At 43.3% G+C, this 20855-nt stretch overlaps 1 protein-coding gene across 2 annotated transcripts in view; it reads left to right on the forward strand.

Annotated features, from left to right (window-relative positions):
* The window catches only part of tmem132e (transmembrane protein 132E), a 213465-nt gene extending 192903 nt beyond the window's left edge, over positions 1-20562 (forward strand). For both annotated transcript variants that reach the window (XM_061702790.1, XM_061702789.1), the window contains exons 6-9: positions 6044-6249; positions 12717-12996; positions 15383-15577; positions 19185-20562. In XM_061702790.1, the coding sequence (XP_061558774.1) occupies positions 6044-6249; positions 12717-12996; positions 15383-15577; positions 19185-20285 (1782 nt within the window). In that variant the 3' untranslated portion in view covers positions 20286-20562. The remainder of the gene's footprint in view (positions 1-6043; positions 6250-12716; positions 12997-15382; positions 15578-19184) is intronic.
* Positions 20563-20855: the final 293 nt, after the last annotated feature.

Raw genomic sequence — 20855 nt, forward strand, 5'->3', positions numbered from 1 at the left:
CAGTGGCCACAGGCGAACAATTTCAATAAAATAAAATAGAAATACGGTAAACAAGAGTTTTTTTTTCTGGATGCAGAGAATTTCTACAGTGCCATGTTCTTGTATTGACAGATTAATAGGTGCTTAGCAGGTGTTCCGTTTGGTGAAATCGATTCTTGATGTTGCTCGTCTCGAAGCGACTGAGGCAAACTGGAGGGCGGTGGGCTATGTTGATTTAGTCTCGACTAGTTTGCCGTCGAAGAACATCGTTGGCAAACGATCAATAATAAAGTACATGCATTCCCCCCCCCCAAAAAAAAATCTAAACAATTAAAATCATTAAGAGCACTCTTTTATTCATAATAAAATTATTAAAATGATTGATTTTATTAAAATATTTAAACATTTTTAAATAAAATAAATCAAGGGGCTCAATCATAAAAAAATTAATCAAGGAAGAAAAACGCTATGGGAAGTTGAGGCACATCCACTCAGACCTTTCCGATCAATAGCTATCAATCGGATACACAATGTAATGAACGAATAATCAGAACAAAGCCTGTTGGTATCGCATCCACGCTCTTGACACTGTTCAAAATTGATTCCGAATCATTGCACTCTGACTGCCTTGTGTTTCCCATTTATTATGTTCTAGTATTTACAGTAACTACATATAATGTCTAATGTTGGCCTTCATCTCAGTTCAGGTCTGCGGAGAAGAGAAAAAAAAAAAAAAAAAGAAGCCACCTCCTCATCTTCAAAGGCGCTTTCAAGTGGACAACCCGATTGATTTGTCACACGTGGAGCATATCGCGCCGCTCCGTGTCCGTGCGCTTCTTTTGTAAAGTTTGCGAATTTAGTTCCACGCCGGTGAATCGAGCTCAGCGGGGATGCGGAGGCCTCGTGTGAGTCACCGCGAGCACGAAGACTTTTCAGCCTCGTCGCCCAATAGCGGAAAGATCTTCCGATTGTTCCTCGTGGGAGATTTCTGCTGCATGAAGGAAAAACATATTTTGGGGATTCAGGCCCTTACCTTGTGAATCACAGTCTCTTTGAAATCCTGACTACCTTTATAGTCAAACTGGGTGGACATGTCTATTGTGACAGGATGCACCAAAAAGTCTCAAGGACCCATGCCCGAAACCGAACAAGGATTTTGGGTGAATTTCCTCAGTGAGCCCCAGTCGGAAGCGCGGGTATCCTTGACAGATTGTCGACACTAAACGCTGAAGCTTTTTCGCCTACATCGTCTCATCGTTTTATGTTATGTCGTGAAAAAAGCGGCGCAGGTGCCATTTTTAACTTTCAAGCCTCGTCTCGAGCGCCATTGGAATCATCATAAATACTCGGCCCCCCCTTCACCCTCCTCCCTTCGAATGTTAAATTATTAATTGAAATGGATCTGGAGGGGCTCTGGGGCTCCCGTCTAGTTTTCGTCCAGTGGTTGGGAGGTAATCAGAGGATCTAATCTCCTGCAAATGGAGTTCGGGCCGGCCGGGCCGGACTCCTCGCAGGTGCAGGAGATAGATACATCATAACCAGGGAGGCAGAGAGTGTTGTCGGGTAATATATCCCGCTTCTCTTCCATGTAGACAGGCAGGAAAATCTCACTTCTCGTTGGGTTAATGCAATTTTGCAGGGAATTGACCTTACGTGTGCAGCCATCTCGCTTTACTGCGCCGTCTGCTGATGTGTATCTGGACGACGGGAACAAAGAGTCAACGTAATTCACCGCAACGGCCGCAGCGAGCCTGATGAAGGGAGTCCTGGCCTGACACTTGAAATACTCGCCGGAGCTCCCGCGGCCACTTTCTGCTGATAAATTTGGCCCACTAATTGCGAGTTGAAAGCTGTTTGCCACTGCAGCGGGTGTTCTACTCGCCGGGGTGGCTTCCCACCGCCCTCCGCCTCCGCCGCAGTGCCGCTAATGCGCTGTGGCATCCGCCGCGGTGCCAGCAGATTGCTCGGGCGGGGACGCGTCACATTGTGTCGTATTTAACGCGGGATGAAAAATTGGCGGGGTTAATAAGGGCGACGCCACCCAAGGACCTTTTTCACACACATCTATTCCATTACATTAACGGCTGAAGGAAGAAGCGTTTGTCCTTCAAACGAGCGATGCTTTATTGCCGTTCAGTCGTCAAACTTCACTCACACGTAACGGCACAAATTAAAATGGTTCCCAATCTACAGTAGAGTCGTCCATTTGTCGTTTATATGTGGCTCAAATTTGGCAGCAATCGGGACAAAATGTGTTGGAAAAGCTTAGCTTGGAAGAATTTCTTGCTGTTAAGTGCAACTGGCTGGATTTTCTCATACATGCTCTGAAATGGCTAAAATGGTCACTTCAAAGTAAAATGACAGACGTCCTGTGCGTTTTCAGGTTCGGTTTCTTTCTTACTTGTGGGTCTACTCATAGACATGCCTACCAAATTTCATGTTGTGACGTGCAACTGGCTGAAATGTATATGAACATTTGCTGCTTACAATCCTGCGACCCGTCCACGCTGACAGCTTCCTGACATCAACATCAACAAACAGGCGGGGAAAAAATGACTTTCCCGCTTGCTACTTTCACACCTTTTGGGACAAACTCGCCAGACTTTAACATCCAAACGCCGGCGGCCGCTGTCACTAGTACTTTTGTAACTGAATGAGAACAAAGCCCCGAAAGCAGTTTCCCCATCTTCCGACTTTTTCTTCTCCCTTTTTTTCGAGCCAACAGATCATCTTTAGCCTCATTAATCCGAGTAACAACAAGCTAATACATGTGTAAGTGCGTGTGTGCGCGTGTGCGTGGCCGCTTAGGCTAGTGCGGCTAAATTAGCTCACATCCGTTTAACACACATCCATCACGGCGACGGAAGCTCCTTAGCGGCGACACTGTGCCCACTAATGCCGAGCCATGTGTCAGCTTTCATTCCATTTAACATGCCGTCGCTTGGGGAGGGGGGTGGGGCGCTAACCCCCGCCGCCTTGGGGCTGGCAATTAATCAGAGGATGTCGAAATATGAGGAGAAATAATGGCGTTTTCTTCTTCCCACATATCATTCACACATTCATTTGTGACACTTCCGTACAAATTGAAGGAGATTATGCGCGTGTGATCCACTTCAGCGATTGCAGGTAATTAAAGCGCGGCAGCATCTGGGCACTCACGAACACAAGTAGCAGTTGTTGAAGGACCGGCTGTCCTGAGCTAGGACCGCCCTTTCTAGGTTGGAAACAATGTCAGTCAACATAAATATACACTCCTGAGATGTTATTGGCCTTATTTGACAATGTTTCATTCATTTGTGTATTTTATTTTATTTTTTTCAAACATATTATGATTTTTTTTTTCTCGTATTTTACTTTTATGTTATTGCCACCCATGTTTTAAATTCATTTGTGTTTTAATATCTTGTATGTATTTAATTAATTTTTTTCTTTTATCAGCATTTTATTTTTACTATTTTAAATAGATTTGCATTCTATGTCACTGGTTTTAATTACATTTTACTATTTTGCTGTAATTTCTTTTATTCTACTGTTTAATTTATTTTTATATTAATTCTCAATTTTAAATGTATTTAGATTTTAATTTAACCTTTTATTTATTTATTTCACAATTTTCTATTCTTTTGCTTTAGTATTTCTTTACCCTCTGATTGTAATGTTTCATAATTTGTATTCTATTTAACTATTTTAATATATTTGAATTTTATTCTATTTATAATTCATTTGTATTTTGTTATACTATTTTATTAATTTTATTGAATTTCATTTGATTAATTATTGTATTTTAATATTTTGACCTTGCTTTGATTATTTTCTTACCCTTTTGTTTTCATGTTAATACTTTATTTTATTTTGCTAATTGAAGAGTATTTTTATTTCATTATATTTTTATTTCTATTTTATTTTGCACATTTTTTATTAATTTGTATTTTATTGTACTAGATTAAAAAGTATTTTCATTTGGTGTTCCCATTTTAAATGTATTTTTATTTAAGTTCACCATTTTGAATGTACTGCTATTTGGGCGTGGGGTATTATTATTTGTATTCTTTATCTTTTTTTTATTTATTTCTATTTTTAAAATTGCTCCAAAAATGCGTCCGCGCTTGGTTCAGGTAGAGTACCGCAGGCGTGCGATGTGACGGGATGACACAAGGCCTTATCTCTGCCGCCTTCGCATGGCGTCTGTGAGTCACGGCACCCGAGGGCAGTGGCGGGTATGGGGGGGGGTCTGGGGACGGCGGTGGAGGGGTGGCACGCATTGGCCTCATCTTCTATTGACGTCGCGTGCACCAACAGAACTGGAGCGAATAATAAAAGTACTCTTTACCGCCAAGGTGGCCAGAGCGTTTGTTTACTCAACTGAAGATGGGCGGAGGCACACAACATTGTGGAACACGAGCCTCCTGGAATGCTAAGCACTGTTAGCGTGAGATCATTTTTAATACTTTGCGTGTTTCCTGATGGGGAAAGGGAGCTGTTTATTTGTCTGGGAACTCTTGAGAGATGGATTTTATTTGAGGAAATGTAAAAATATGACTGAATTTTGAGGCGTGAACTGCTGTGACCACACTGCTGCTCAACCCTATCTGCAACTACAGCCGCAACGTTCCAGGAACTTTTAGTTCTTGTTTCTAGAGGGTGCCAATCCGCAACTACTGCCGTAACATTTCTGGAACTTGAAGTTTGTGGTCTTAAAAGGCTCCGATCTGATATGTTCAGAGATGCGCACCCTATCCCCAAGGTTCCTGGGACGGTCGTCTTCTCGCCCGGCCGGATAAATGATCCCAGAACTACTGTAAGTGCAGATAGTTATTGAAGTGTCAAGTGTATTTTCCGTGCCTGAAGGAGTGCTATTAAATTAGCAGAGGCACGGTTAGCCAAGCGAGCACGCTCGATATCACACGGCTCAGTTGCTTGTGGCTTTAATGGATAATGAAAAATGATAAACGACGTCTGTGAGACCCCTCGAACGCACCGCAACACCTGTTCCTGTCTATTGATATAGATAAACTGTAGTATGCCAATAGAGGGCCTCATCTGCATATCACACATACTTGGGTTGTGTTTATTCAATTCATTTGCATACACGACAACAGAGGCGGGAAACAAGGTGGCACATACGGGTCTTACGTTCACCAGCACGGTTTCGCCCAGTAAACTCTTACGATCCGTCCCGCCTCGCCCGACCTGAAGGACACAAACGGCTTTTATTGTCCTGCTGCCCCATATGGAGAGCTACCTCCGCCAAGGAGTTTGTTGTCCTTGCTGCTTGCGAGTTGGTTTATGGCCCAAAAAAGTACATTGGATTGATTTCTATGTCATAATTAAATAGAATGTGAAGAATTAAGCAGTTTTTTGCTTCAGCTAGATGGAGATTGTGCTGCTCCTTCGAATGTGCAACCCTTGGCCAACTGGGGGCAGTGTAATACAGATACACAGCTATACGAAGACGGTCTCAGCTCCTCAGTTAGCCGCAGTTGTTAGTCGTTCTTTGTAGACGATAAAGAATATACAGTATACTTGTGAGTTTTGCTATATTATCCATCTACGTGTTACTCCACAGTTTCATTTGTGTTCAAAAATCTGTTGCCACCCTGCAGTGGTTGTATCTCAGATTTTTGCTCACAGGTCAAAGCAAAAAAACAAACAAACTCGTAAGCCAGGTCACTAGTATCTTTAGGCACTACTGTATTCTTTAAACAACCACTGTGTACACTGCTTTTTGCCGTTTGGTTGTCGCTCCTTGTAAGAATATTTAATCGTTTTTCTGCTTATCCAGGATCCACGATATTATTTCATGAATTTGAACACTAACATTCCTTCAGACTTGTTTTGTGTGCCTTGTTACGAGGGATGTCCAATGATTTTTGAGCTGCTGGTGGCTAATTTTGCCCCTCGTAGTATATTTTCTACACATCAAGAGTCAAACCTTGAAACAACAAATAAATTGCGCCATCGACAGCCGCTCGTGTCCCCGCTCTGTATATCATCACCCGCGGTGACCATGACCATATAGACCTATGCGCCTTCCCTTGACCTTTACCACTGCTCTGTGCGGCAGGTCTCGATGAATTGCGACTACGTGTTCGTCAACGGCAAGGAGACGCGAGGCTCCATGAACGCCAGGGTCATCTTCAGCTACGAGCACCTGAGCGCACCCCTGGAGCTCACCGTCTGGGTGCCCAAGCTCCCCCTGCGAGTGGAACTGTCCGACAGCAACCTTAGCTTCATCAAAGGGTGGCGGGTGCCCATTCTGCCCGACCGCAGGTGAGGAACGAGGCGCTCAAACACTCGGTAGGATCCATATAGGCACTCGGATCATCACCAGGTAGAGCCCGACTGAGGTGCCATTTTTGGGACCGATGCAGAGAACCGATATATTGGCCGCTATATGAAATACCAACATCGATATACGAAGGATATATACTAGTGTACATGACCACAATACCCAAAATGATTCACGGCGAAGAAGTTAGAACCCTACAAAATTAAAATAAGGAACTTAATTATTAATACTGTCAAAAGAAACACTCTAAAATGTACAAATAGTCATATAAGATTACGGTGATCATGGGAATTAACAGTTGCTTACAGGATAGAATTAAACAGTTTTTTTGATCATTGAATGGCCATTATGCCGCTCTTTTGCATGTGCCCTCCTTGGCCACCTGGGGGCAGTATAAGACAGAATGAAAAATATAGTGCTGCTTGAGACGTCTCAACTCCTCACAGCTCTTCATCAGTGCAGCACTAACATGAGACATTCTTTGCAGAGGATAAAGAATATATGACAGTACTGTTATATTGTCTGTCTACATGCTTTGTTGCAGCTGCAAACAGCTTGGAGCCTCTTTTTTGTGACTGATTGTTCACTATTTGATAAAGCGCTGCTGATTGTGAAATGACTTGAGTTGAGTTCACTGCCAACATACAGCGCTCGTACCTCGTTTGCGCTCACAAGTCAGAGCAAAAAAATCAGCCGAACGATGGCTTGCATCTCGAAAAAAAACTTGCCAGTCGGGTCACGCTCATCTCAAGGCGTCGCTGAAGCAAATTATCTTGCCTCGTTTTCTTTTTGGCTTGATAACAAACAGACAGCACATAACTTGCCTTGTTATGCTACTGATTAATTTGGTTTGTTGACAGTCAGTCTAATCCTGTCAGTCTTGCAGTGTTCCCGTTTCAAAATGGAGGTGATAGGTTTCCGGTAACCATGTGAACGATGGCAGCCATCTTAATGTCGGCGTGTTACAGTACATGAGCTATTTATAGCGTTTCAAGGGTTTTCTACCTTCACAATGCATTTTCCTCACGACTTTATTTTCGCTGCACTCATTATCCAAAGCGCATCGAACCCGTTAGTCAAAAACACTCGAAAGTGAAAAGCAGGAGTCTTTTTTTGGTCTTGTTTTGTCCCAATTAGACAGAACACGCCGCAGAGGCGTAGCCTCGCGAAACTAGGCTCCCAGGTGCAATTTGAGCCGCTTTGTCACGTTTGCGTCGGAGCCCTCACCACGCATTTAGCTGACGAGGCCGAGACGGAGACTTCATTAGCGCCGCGAGGATGTGTACCCGAGGCCTCTTAGAACAAACAAGTGCTTTTCGCAACGCGGCGGGGAGGATACAGGCTTGGCTCAAAAACAATCGCGTTGAGGATTGTGTTATCTCTCTATGATAATGTCATTTAACATTAGTGCTGTTACATTCTGGCATGTTTTTTTTTTTCCCTTTTCAATGTTTACCATTGGAGATAAATGCTTTTTTGTTAGCTTGAGCAATTCAAGTCGGGATAAGCCGCTTCATATGATTGTGATCTTGTTAAAGTGCAATTAAAAGCAGGATAACCTGAGCAGTTCCACTCTAATTTGAACGCCACAGACAAAGTGCAGTTGACGGTAAGATATGTTGCGTTGTCTTTTCTCCGCTGTTCGGTATCTTACCGAAGCGCAAACGAAGGAAGACAATGCTGGTTCAGATTTTTATTTGGCCATAGCACAATCAAAGGGAAGATATATTGCTTTTCTTTTCGTCATACCGCCAAAGAGGAAACGAGGCATGATATGTTACTTGCCAAATTTGTAAATGAAGGCAGAGCATATTATGCTTCAAATGCAAAGAGAAGATATATTGCTTCTTCTGATTATCTTGACAAAGAGGTAACAAGGCAAGGTTATTAAAAGTGTTTATTTTGTAATCCACAGTGCACAGTACAGGTATGTTGCTATCTTGGCAAAGTGCAATTGAAGGCAATTGCACTTTGAAGACGTCGCTTTGTCTGTTTATCTTGCCAAATAGGAAGTGAGGCACGATATGTTGCTTGAGCTGTTTTTTTTCCAAAGCGCGATTGAACGCACATATATGTTACTTTTGTCGAGTTGTTGTCCTGCCAAAGCGCAACTGAAGGAAAGATACAGTCATTTGCTTCCTGTTTATCTTGGCATAGTGCAAGTAAAGGCAAAGATGAGATTCTTGGTCTTTTTGCTGTCATGCCAAAGTGCAAATAAAGGAAAGATACGTTGCTTCGTTTCTTTGCCATTTGGCCAAAGGCGCAATGAACATCAACTCAACCCCAGACGCCGAAGACAAAATAAGTCGCGTGACCGTTTAAAAACAAAACGGCAGCCAACGGGAGATTGAGGGCGTCCCTCCAATGACAAACGGCCTCGATGACAATCCCGCGGAGGTGCTCCGGCATGCCGGTCATGCACGGCGCAGTAACAAACAAGCCCACAAGACTTCATTTAGGAGATGTTTAATGGCGACATTAAGATCGGCGGGCTTGGCTGCCATCCTCCCCGCTGGAGTACATCACCATCCACCCAAAGCACGCGAATGAACGCTGAATACAAACGGCGCGTTTAAGGTGCTTTGAAAGGGGGGGGGACTTCAAATGACCCTGAGCGCCTGCAAAACATATTGCATAGGCTCCATTTTTTTCTTTTTTTTCTTTTTGATATTCCCACTAGCGTAATTATTCACTGAACCCTCATTTATTGCGGGGGATGTGTTCCAGAACCACTCACGTGATCTGCGACATAGACCATATCAAAACTTTTTAAAAAATAGTTTTACCCCTCCCACACGCTTTAAGCACATTTAAAGTCAGTTAAACACACGTTTTAAAAATATTCCTGAGTGCCTCTTGTCACTCTCTTGCGTCAAAGAATGGAAGACTGTTGTAGAACATCACTTTGACAAATTAAAAAGAAGACTCTCACTCGAATAACTCAAACTTTTCCTGCAAGAAAATCATATTACGGGAATAAAATCATCGCGTCACAAGACTGACTGAATGGAATTTTCTAGAATGAAGTTTCTTTCAAATCTTAACAATCTGTAACATGACGAATAGCTTAAAAAAAGTAGGGCTCTCCTGCCATCTTGTGATATTTATAGGCCATTATAAACCTTTTCAGGCGGTGTTATTTACTCATGAATTGTCACCTTTTTTCATGGGGCAAGACTGTTCTATAATCACTTCTATTTGCGCTTCTATTGTCGTTAGTAGCCTCCAGTCTTGTCTCTTCCCTCGACACGACTTCACTTCCACGTTGAGTGGCACACTGTGGACCTTCACTCACTCCCACAGCAACAACAACAACAACAATGAGGTCTCCTGGCCCGCTGTGTCTCTTTGTTACAGTCAGTGGCTGCATTATCCACTACTATGCCAGACCCTAATCGGAGGAGACAGTATTCATCTGGCCGAGGAATAATATGAACCCTATTGAAGCTAATCCAGAGCTTGAGAGCGGTGGACGTCTTTGACAGAGACGGAGCGCCTCAGCGTCTCGGCGGTTTTTACCCAGGCTGCGTTTTTAAGTGAATGACTCACGAGTGGTCTCAGTCTGCTGTTATCGGCGAAACTCACTTACCTGATCGCGCAGTGGCGAGTCGTGTCCGGCAGGCTCCTGTTTGAATGGCACGAGACGCAAAACAAATCCCAGACGACAGCCAGGCGCACAGAGCGACTGTAAACGGATAGAAAAGTATGGTATCACGTCATCATAGATGGCGATTAAGAATTTTGCGGGAAATGGTACCCCCCCCCCCCCCCCCCCCCAAAAAAAAGGCTGGAATAAAGTCACTTATTACATCAAGAAATGAGATTAAGAATTTTGTAGGAAATGATACAAAGAATATGCATTAAGTTACTAATGACATTGTGGATGGGTCGTGGAAAAAGTAGATAAAGGGTTGTTGGAAGCAATCATACAAAAAAGTATGGCATAAAGTCTCTGAACAAATCATAAATGGTCACAGAATTTTGTGGAAAAGGATTTTTAAAACTCCTATGGCAATAAGTCACTGAAATAAATGGTCAACAAGAATTTAGTAGGTAATGTACAGAATTATGGCATTAAGTCAGTGATTACAACATAAATGGTCATTGAATTTAGTAAGAAATCGCACAAAAAAAGAGTAGTATTAAAGTCAATTCAGTATAAAATCACATATGTTGTCATAAATGGTCTTGAAATGTAGTCAAAATTTGAACCAATGTATGACATAACGACACTGATGACATCATAAATGGTCATTGGGAATGTAGCTAGAAAATCATACAATAAAGGTATCGCAAAAAGTCACTGATGACATCATAAATGCTGATTAGATATTTTATTGGTAATATTACATAAATAGATTGCAAAAAAAAAAAAGTGATGGACAAATTAACAATTCAGTTGTAAATTGTACAAAAGACGTCCTGCCATAACATCAACTACGATGTCATAAATGGTCATGAAATTTAGTGGGAACTTATTATTAGGAATAAAATCATAGAGGATGTCAAAAACAGTCATGGAATTTAGTAGGAAATGTACCCCCAAAACATTGTCTCATTAAGTCAGTGATATTGGCTGATGACAAAATACGCCTCCTTCTGAGTTAGTAAAAAGCGACACTAACGTGTCAGGTCTTTAAAGTGGGCAGCTGCTGCCAAGCGCTGAGATCTGCGCGTCTCAATGTGCGCGCCATCTGTTCTTAAGGGTCTCAGCTCCGTTTGGAATTTGTCATCATAATGCTGATGAGATGCTCGGCACTCGTCCACCGTCGCATTATCCTGTCTTGATGTCGAGAGGGACGGGGGGTAAGAGAGGGAAAGAAAAAAAAAAAAAGAAAAAAAAGTCCCAGTCGGGAATAAGCGATAAGCAGCTGCTATTTGGACGCGGGCCCTGTTTGGGCAAAGCGGGGTTAAACGTGCCAGGTGCTTCCTTGGCTGAGCCCAATCTGCTCAACACCAAAAGATGAGTTGCCGCAGCACAACTTGACAGGATGCCACTTCCTCCTCCCTCTCCAATGATGTCATCAGTGACTTCATGGCTTGTATTTCCTGCAAAATTTTTACGACCGTTTATGACTTGTGCCACATATTTTTGTACTTTTCCTACTAAATTTCCCAACCATGTATGTCCTCAGTGACTTTCTGGCTTTCATTTTTGTATCTTTTCTCCTGAATTCCATTACCATTCGTGACATATGTCACACTTTTTTGGATGCCTTCCTACTAAATTCCATCACTATTTATGATCATAAAGTCACTGATGTCATCTTAAATGTCACATAAGAATTTTGTGGCAAATTGCACCAAAAAAAATATGGTTTAAGTCATTGATAACTCATGTTATCAAGGATTTTGAGCCATTTTGTGTGCATTTTCTACTCAATTCTCTGACCATCTATGAAGTTTGTGATGCCATACTCTTTTGCATATTTCCTACTAAAGACCATGACCACTTATGATACCATAAGTGACTTGATGCCACGCTTGCGTGCTAGTGGACCATTTCTGACAACATTCCGAACTGACCGTTTCTGATGTCATCAGTTACAATGATGTTTTTGTTTGTGTTTTTGGTTTCATGCAATTTGTTACCAAAGCGGGCTGAATTGTGCCGCATGACAAGGTGAGCCACACAAGTTCCCTTCGCAGAAGTTGACAGGCGTCTACTTCCTCCTCCGCACCCTCCTTGACATTCAGGAGGCGCAGCGGAGGTGCGACAATGTCATTGATTCAGGGAACAGGTCCAATTATAAGCACTTGTGTTCTAGTGGCGCTTTGACATGATTTAAAAGGAGCCGCCAAGCCAGCGCAGATTGAATAGGACATGAAATACGGGCCACGATGTAATCAGCACTGGTGGACAGGTCAATCTGCATTTCAGTAATATTGATGCCTATGGTGCTGTTGATCATTGTATACTTTTTCGTACCAATTCCTTCTGAATTTCATGAAGTGAAATGATGATTTTAGAATGTCTTTAGTGACTTCATGCCCCAATTTGTGGGACATTTCCTACTAAATTCCAGACCGTTGATGATTTCATACTAAATGCCATGACCATTTTTTTGCACATTTTTCTACAAAATTCAAAATATTCATTCATGACTTCTACTTTTTTGTACAATTTCCGCCAAAATTCTTATTCACAATTTATGAGGTCACTAGGGACTTAATGGCACACTTTTTGTACCATTTCCTACTAATTGTTTCATAACCATTTATCTTGTCATCTCCTTTTTTCGTATAATTTCCAACTGAATTCCACGACCCGCCTTAATGCGAGACTTTTTTCCACTGAATTTCATGTCGCAAGTGACTTTTTGCTGTACGGTTTTGTACAATTACCTACTAAATCAAATCAAACGAATCTTAGAAATTCCAGACTATGTAATTTAAGTTAAGAAAATGTAGTATGTGGGTTAATTAAGCAGGCTTGTTTTTCCCCAAGGAGCACCCGGGACAGCGACGCCGACGAGGACGAGGACGATCGGCGGGTGAGCCGAGGCTGCACGCTGCAGTACCAGCGGGCCCTGGTCAAAGTCCTGACCCAGTTCCACACCACGTCCACCGAAGGCACCGACCAAGTCATCACCATGCTGGGGCCCGACTGGCAGGTGGACGTCACCGACCTGGTCCAGGACTCGCTCAAGGTGGCCGACCCCCGCGTAGCCGAGCTGGTGGACAGGACGGTCCTGGTGGGCCTGGAACTGGGATCCACCGTTTTAAAGGTTAGACTCTCCTCCCTCAGTCTCCTCTCGGATAAAATGATATAGATCAGGGGTGTTTTTTTCTCTTGCCGCATTGTAGTTATGATTTCCCTCAGAGGGCCGTTAGAACAGTGAAAACCATATAAAGGTTTAATCATCACCAAAACATATTATTACCATTACACAACAAAATTGAGGAATAACTAGTTTTGAAATCAGAAGACAAGGATAATAGTTTGTTCAAGTATTGTTTAAGTTACAGTAGTTTGGTAACAGAAAAATGCAATACCTCAACATTATTGTTTATTATTATGACAATTTGGGTACAGATTCTAGCAAAAATCACGGAAGTTGACGAGCACGATTTGCTTTCTTTCGCGGGCCACATCAAATGATGTGGCGGGCCGCATCTGGCTCCTGGGCCTTGAGTTTGACACCTATGATCAAGCTGAAACTTCCCGGCTGCGTTGTTGTCGTTTCTTCCACCTGTAGTTCCGATCGTTGCCTTCAACGTGGGGTTTGTTCTCACGGTTTCAAACCGGCAATGTTTTAAAGCGATTCAAATGCTTTTCCGCTTATTACGAGCCGCTGTGCCATCGCGGTGATTGACAGCTGTTATTCTGAGGTCAAACGACGACACGTCACCGACACTTTTGAAGCTTTCGCCGTGTCGTTTCGAACCTTCCGCGCAATTAACTCGGCCTTGCTCCTCGCCAAGCCGCCGTTGAAGTCAAAGTCGGCGTCGTAAAAAAGGTAAAGCGCGCATAAAGGCGTCAACCGAGACGGGTTCAGAGGTCCTTTATAAAGCGGACGTCGCGAGTTACTACCGCGGCCAGGCTGATTTACATTTAGACGGGGACGGGCGAGGAAAGTTAGGCCGGGCGAAAGTTTTGATCACCGTGAGAGATGGCGTTCTAACGCTGTCAGGGGCGAAAGCGGCGGCCTGATTGATGGACGCCAGAAACAGGCAGGAAAGATACAAGGTGCCCATCTGTCATTTTAAACGAGTAATTGATCATTTGCAATCTGCCCGAGGCCCGGCTGAATCTGCCGCCAGATGTAGCGCGCCCATGTTGAGGAAGCATTGGCGTGTTCATAAATTGTTTTGATCCTGCCAGTCACTTTGCCGTGCCATCGTTAGATTGGCACGCTAACAACGGCCGAGAGATCAGTCAAAAATGTTCTTTTTACAGTAGCTGAAATCATACAAGTCGCAAGATGACTGACATTTTTGTGAAAAATATGCCCGGGAAAAAAAAAGGGGGGAGGCGACTGGTTGGGGTGTGACCTCGGAGGTCACACAAATTTCTCGCCAGATTCAAAATATAAATGAATAAAGTTGTAATATTAAAACAAAAAAGAGAGAATTAAATTGAAAAATAATGGAAATAAATTTGCAATTACCAAAAATATATATCTTTTGCAATAGTTGTACTATTACATGAAAAAGAAGTCCATGCTAGCATTTAGTTAGATGAAATGATGTGGTTTGGTTGAACATTTTAATGTTTAAACATACAATGATTAATTGTCTTTTGTCTGTTTTGTTTCATCGAAGTGATTTTATACGATAGTCTTCCTTTTCTTGACAGCGAGAGAGTGAGAAGAGGATACTTGAAAATCTTTTTGAAAGTGTGTTTTAGTACGTTTTCAAGTGTCTTCATATGTTTAAATGCGTTTAAAGCATGTGGAAGAGGTTAAACTATATTTGTACGGTCACTGTGTGTTGTGGAACATATACCGTATGGTGGGGGAACACTAGTAACGTTTTGATATCATTTTGCATGCGCGTCCTACTGCGCCTTGATAACTCCGCAACATTCATGCATCATTGTCGTAAATACGTCGGGGAAGCAACTTGACTCCAGCGGCCGTGCAGACGCGTCTCGCTTGCATATGGGTCTTCTGGTGATGGATTCATGTGCCAGAGATCCAGGAGCCACGCTTCACGTGGCAATCCACACACACACACACACACACACACTGTTTATGTGACAGGCTGAGGCCTTACAGGAAGCAAAGTTTTCCAGTTAGTGGTATCGATGGATGGATGGAGGTGAAAACCCGTGAACGGTTGACGGAGGGAACCCATCGGGAAAAAAAAGGAGTCTCGTCAACGACGGTTTGCGTGCTATCGATCTTGAGCTATTTGGCGTCTGATTGTTTTGATTGTGTCTGAGTAAAGTTGGAAAGTTACTAGAATTTCAAAACCAGAAAAATGAATAAAGTTCAGAATATTAGACGGACACTGTTGTTGACACATCTCTTTAAGACTTGAAGGGGAGACGCTGTTGTCGCGACGACTTTACGAGACGCCCGAGAGGGGAGGATGACGCCGCCGTCGTCGTGTTTGTCTCCCCCGCCCGCGTACGCAACGAATAGCCGCCCTCCCGTTGTGTTCCCCCAGGTGGACTCTCCTCTGGCCGTGGACGCGGCGCTGGGCCGGGCGGCCTTCTCCGTCACGGACGACAAAGTTTCCGTCAGCCAGCTGCGCGTCCACGTCGTGTCGGGCTTGAGCCTGTCGCTGCAGCCCAGCCCCGGCAACAGCCACACCTTGGTCGCCAAGGCCGCCGGCCTCCAGACGCTCGGCGCTCCCAAGCAGGTATGCCGACGCCCGCCTTTTGGGTATGATTTTGCAATACTGTTTTTCTGAGGAGAAAACAATATTAAATGAGAATAAAGTAATAAAATTACAGGGGAAAAGGCTTTTTTTTCCCCTGAAAATATATGTCCTAATATTATGAGAAAATACTTATATCTAAGATTCCAAAAATAGTCCTAGCATCATGGCACATCTTTTTTAATGAGGGAAAAGTGGTAGCAACACAAGAAATTGGGCAAAATTTTGCGAGGGGGAAAAACCCTGAAAATAAGGTAATTTTACAAAATTAAAGTCCTGAAATCATGAGAAAAAAATATTTAATGAGAATAAAAATTAAAAAGATTTTAATTACAATTTAATTAATAAAACTACGTGGAAAAAAATAAAGAAATAAAGTGAGAATATTAAAAGAAAGAAGGCAGAACTTTATGAAAAACAAAATGGGTAAAAAAACATAATATTGCAACAAAATGTTTTTATTTTGAGAAAAAACTAATATTATAACAAAAATACATTTCATTGAAATGAAGTTGGAATATCATAAGAGTGTCTTATTTTATGAGAGTAACGTTGCGATATATATATTTTTTAATTATGAGAATAAAGTTGTAAAGAATGTTTTCATGTGTTTCATGAGAATTCAGTTGGAATATTGTGAGGTTTTTATGTATATAATATATATTGAAAGAATATAATTTTATTCAACCATAATATTAGAAGAACAATACATTGCATTCCAATAAATATTGAATATTATCTGAATATTTTGTTTCATTTTATGAGAATAAAGTTGAAATATTACAATATGTAATCTTCCCAGGACAAAGTTGGAATATTGTGAGAAAGGTTATTTAATTTTTACTAAAACGAAGTCGTAATTAATAAGAAAAAATATATGTTTCTATTTTGTCTGTTTTTATTTTACAATAGTCTCAATATTACAAGGAAAACAAATGTTTTGAATAATGTCGGAATATTCTGAAGATATTTTATTTTATGAGAATCAAATTCAAATATTACAAGAAAAAATATAATTTTATGATACAATTGGAATATCATGAGAAAATATTTCTCACTTTATTAGAATAAAGCTGTAATATTACAAGAAAATAAATACATGTATTTTCATAAGAATAAAATTGGACAGATGTCTCTTCACATAAAATATAAAAAGTTATTTCCAGACGAAGTCTACAGAAGTCATTGGCAGCCGTTCATCACCTCGAGCGGCGTGTGTGAGAATTCAACAACACACACACACATCCAGCGCAGCGAGGCGGGCATTAAATTCCATTTTTTTATTTTGTGCTTTACGCTTTCCGACTACCTTGAAATGCAATTATTGTAATGTAGTGTTCTAATAGTAGTGCTCTCCGAGGCCGCTCGGCGGCGGGTGTGCGGGGGCAGTAAAACTCAGTCGGGGGGGTCCTCTCAAAGGATTCCGGCAGCCTTTTGATTCGCCGGGAAACTTTTCTGACGTCCTCCGTTGCGCTTGAAACGAGTGGAAAGTCGGCTCGTGTACACAAACATCAAGGTCCTCTCTCAAGTTCCAAACGGAGTACGGAGCCGTTTTCATGTCTGTCAGTTATGTTTGTTTATCATACTGCGAGGCCCCTCGTTATTACGACGGCGTATTAGGGTCACATAGCGAGAGAGAGAGAAAAAAACTGGATCCTCTCGTCAATTGTTGACTTTAAATCTCATCATGACAACTTTATAACTCATCGTGATGACTTTAAATCACAGTATGACAAATTTAAACACGCCTCATCTTTCCCCCCTCACGAGGTGAACCTAATGTTCTTAAAACACTGTCAGCTGTAACTCTGCCAGTCTTGTTTTCTCATTAAAATGTGGGCTTTTTGGGAGTCCTTCCCCTGAGCTCGTGATTTCCTGTTCCTGTTTTTGCAACACCGCCAGCCCCAACTTTGCTATTTAAATAAACACGTCTTATCGTCATTATAGCGTTAGAGTCATTTGATTTTAGTGTGATGTCATGTTCCTGTTCCTGCTCCTGCTCTGGCAACAACATTAGCTCCGCATTTGCAGATTTACTTTAATCTAAATGTGATTATGTATAGTGCTGTTTTCGGAGTCATTTCTATGATACATGATGTCACGTTCCTGCTCCTGTGCCTGCTCCTGTTCTCGCAACAAGTTTGCACTTAGCGTAAATTTTAAGTCGACAAGTATAATGGCTGCAGTTTTGCTTTTGTTGTCATTTCGTTAGCGTTCAAATTCCTGTTCCTGCACCACCATCAGCCCCAAGTTTATCACTTGGTACCTATTCACTTTTTTTCACGTTTGTCATTTCGCTCTACTTTTTAGTTCGTGTCTGTACTCGTTATAGTGCAGTTTTTGGAGTCATTTCTTTTAGCCTGTGATGAACCTCGAGACTAGAAACATAAACACAAGTCCTGTTCCTGTTTTTTGCTACAACGCCCAGCAGCAAGTGTTGCCATTTCCCTTTAGGTTTTTGTTGTTGTTCTTGTTCAAGGTGTTTATTGTTGTCATTCAAAGAGTTTCAGTTTGGTTATTTCGGGATGACGCTCTTAAAACTCGGAACACGTTTTAATCTTGTCTCGATCCCGCTGAGATCGGTCCACCGACTCCATCTGTTACCACGGCGACAAGCGCCATCTCCGAGTTGAACCCCGAGTTACCTCGCTCGCCTTCACACGAGGCAACAGATAGAAGACAGCCTCTGAAGCGGAAGCTTTGAATTAAACATGCGGGGTGACACAACAGTGCAAACTGTGGTGCCAGGGGGTGTTTTGACAGAGGAAAAAAAAAAAAGAAAAAATGTTCTCTACAGTTATTTGTGATAAGAATGCAAAGAAAACGTCCTTCCTTTGTGACCTCCTGGATGAGGCCACCCCTGGGAAGATTCACCACTGTTCCATATTTTCTCCATTTGTGGCTAATGTCGCTCACTGTGGTTCGCTGGAGTCCTAAAGCCTTCGAAATGGCTTTTTTTTTTTTTTTTTTTTTTTAACCATTTCCCGACAGTTAGATATCAATGACTTTATTTCTCCTCTGTTCTTGAATTTCTTTGTATCGTGGCATTTTGTTGCAGCTTTTGAGATCTTTTGGCTGACTTTGTTTTGTCAGACAGGTTCTATTTAAGTGATTTTTTTTTTTTTAATTGAACAGGTCCGGAGGGTCATCAGTCTTGGGGATGGCCATTGAAAATGAACCCAAAAATTTAATTAGCCACATTTAAATAATTATTTAGTAGTGGGGCATTACTACTTCTTTCTCTCATCCAGGTAGCTTTGAATGTTTTTTTTTTTTGTTTTGATTCATAAAGTCCCCATTTAAAAACTGAATTTTATATTTTCTTGGGATGTCTTGGTCTTATATTTACATTTGTTGAATGATCGCAAACCTTAAAGTGGGGAAGCTATGCAAAAAATAAGAATTTGAGCAATAGTTCTTCACATCTCCGTACCTGCAGAGAGGTAAAGTTAAGCGTGGTTGGGATCTGGATTGATTCAGATTTTGGGGAAGTGTAAGGTGGGGAAAAAAAAAAAGATTGAACATTTATATTTTGTTACTTCCCACCACTGGTTTAATCCAAGCGTGTTTGTGTCTGGTTTCCCGACAGGAGGCCAGCTTGTCCGTGTGGATGCTGTTCAGCGACAACACGGCTGCCACGCTGACGTACTTCGATCCCAAGGACTACAACTTCAACGCGTCCACGCTGGACGACAAGGTGGTCACCGTGTCTCAGGAGCCCCAGCAGCGTTGGCCCGTGGTGGTGGCGGAGGGCGAGGGCTCCGGGGACCTGGTGCGCGTGGAGATGACCATCGGCGAGGCCTGCCAGAAAACCAAGCGCAAGAGCGTGATCGCGTCTGCCGCCGTCTACGTCAGGGTCCGCTTCGGCCCCGAGGAGGACGACTCCGACGAAGAGGCGACCGCCGAAGGCGAGGCCGAGTCGCCGCCCGGCACCGGACGCCCCGCGGTGGCCGACCCGGACTCCGGCGGGAAGATTTACGAGACGTCCAACGAGCAACCGGCCAGCGTTCCCATCGACTACACCGATTTCCCCACCGCGGGCAACCGGGAGCAGCCCACGGAAACGGACGACGACGAAGAGGAGGAGGAGGACGACGAGGAGGAAGGCGACTTCGTGCACTCGCCTCGCAACATGACCGACCTGGAGATCGGCATGTACGCCCTCCTGGGGGTCTTCTGCCTGGCCATCCTGGTGTTTCTCATCAACTGCATCGTCTTTGTGCTCAAGTACCGCCACAAGCGCATACCGCCCGAGGGCCAGGTCAACATGGACCACTCGCACCACTGGGTCTTCCTGGGCAACGGCCAGCCGCTGAGAGCCCAGTGCGACCTGTCCCCGCAGCAGGCCGACGGCCCCTCCAACCCGCTGGAGGGCGTCCAGACGTGCTGCCACGGGGACCACCACAGCAGCGGAAGCTCGCAGACCAGCGTCCAGAGCCAGGTGCACGGCCGCGGGGACGGCAGTTCCGGCGGCTCGGCCAAGGAGAGCGGAGAGGAGGCCAGCTCGCCCACCTCCAAGCGCAAGCGGGTCAAATTCACCACCTTCGCCACGCTGCCCACCGAGGACCTGCCCTACAACTCCATCCCCGTGGCCGACGAGGAGGACATCCAGTGGGTGTGTCAGGACATGGGCTTCCAAGACCCCGAGGAACTGCACGACTACATGCGCAGAATAAAAGAAATCGCCTGAGAAAGCTTTCCGGGGGAAAAAAGGCTCCTTTTTATCACAGACTGAGAGGAGGGGGAGAAAAAAAAAGGCCAACTGTCGTTTCAGTTAGTTTGTTACGTTTAGTTTGCACAGTGCTGTAATCTTATCACACTAAACAAAACAAAAAAGAAACGGACGTAAGCCAAAGACTCGACGACCCGGAGAGAAGCGGCGGCGACGAACAAAGAGGCCTTTGATGAACACTCAAAGACTCTCGTAAAAAAAAAAAAAAAAGCTTTTTTTCGGGTTCTGGTTGTTTTTTGCCAAAATAGGTACTCCCCCCCCCCATTGTCCTTCTTTTCAATTATGATTTGCTCCCATTTTTCTACACGTCACGGCCATTACCACGACGACTCCCTCCCCTTTTTCCAATGCCTTACAAGCACGGCCGCTCGTATCACCGGCGGCTTGGAGGGGCTGTAGCGTCGACTCGGTAGCAAGCAGCTTTGTGTCTGCGGCGAGGATCTTTGCGTGGTGGGATGAGACGCAATCATGTTTCATTTCTCCTGCCCGTCTAATCTGGTTTCTGGGTCATTTTCAATCCGAGTAGCT

Source organism: Phycodurus eques, chromosome 17 (genome assembly GCF_024500275.1).
Source record: "Phycodurus eques isolate BA_2022a chromosome 17, UOR_Pequ_1.1, whole genome shotgun sequence".
Classification (NCBI taxonomy): Eukaryota; Metazoa; Chordata; class Actinopteri; order Syngnathiformes; family Syngnathidae; genus Phycodurus; species Phycodurus eques.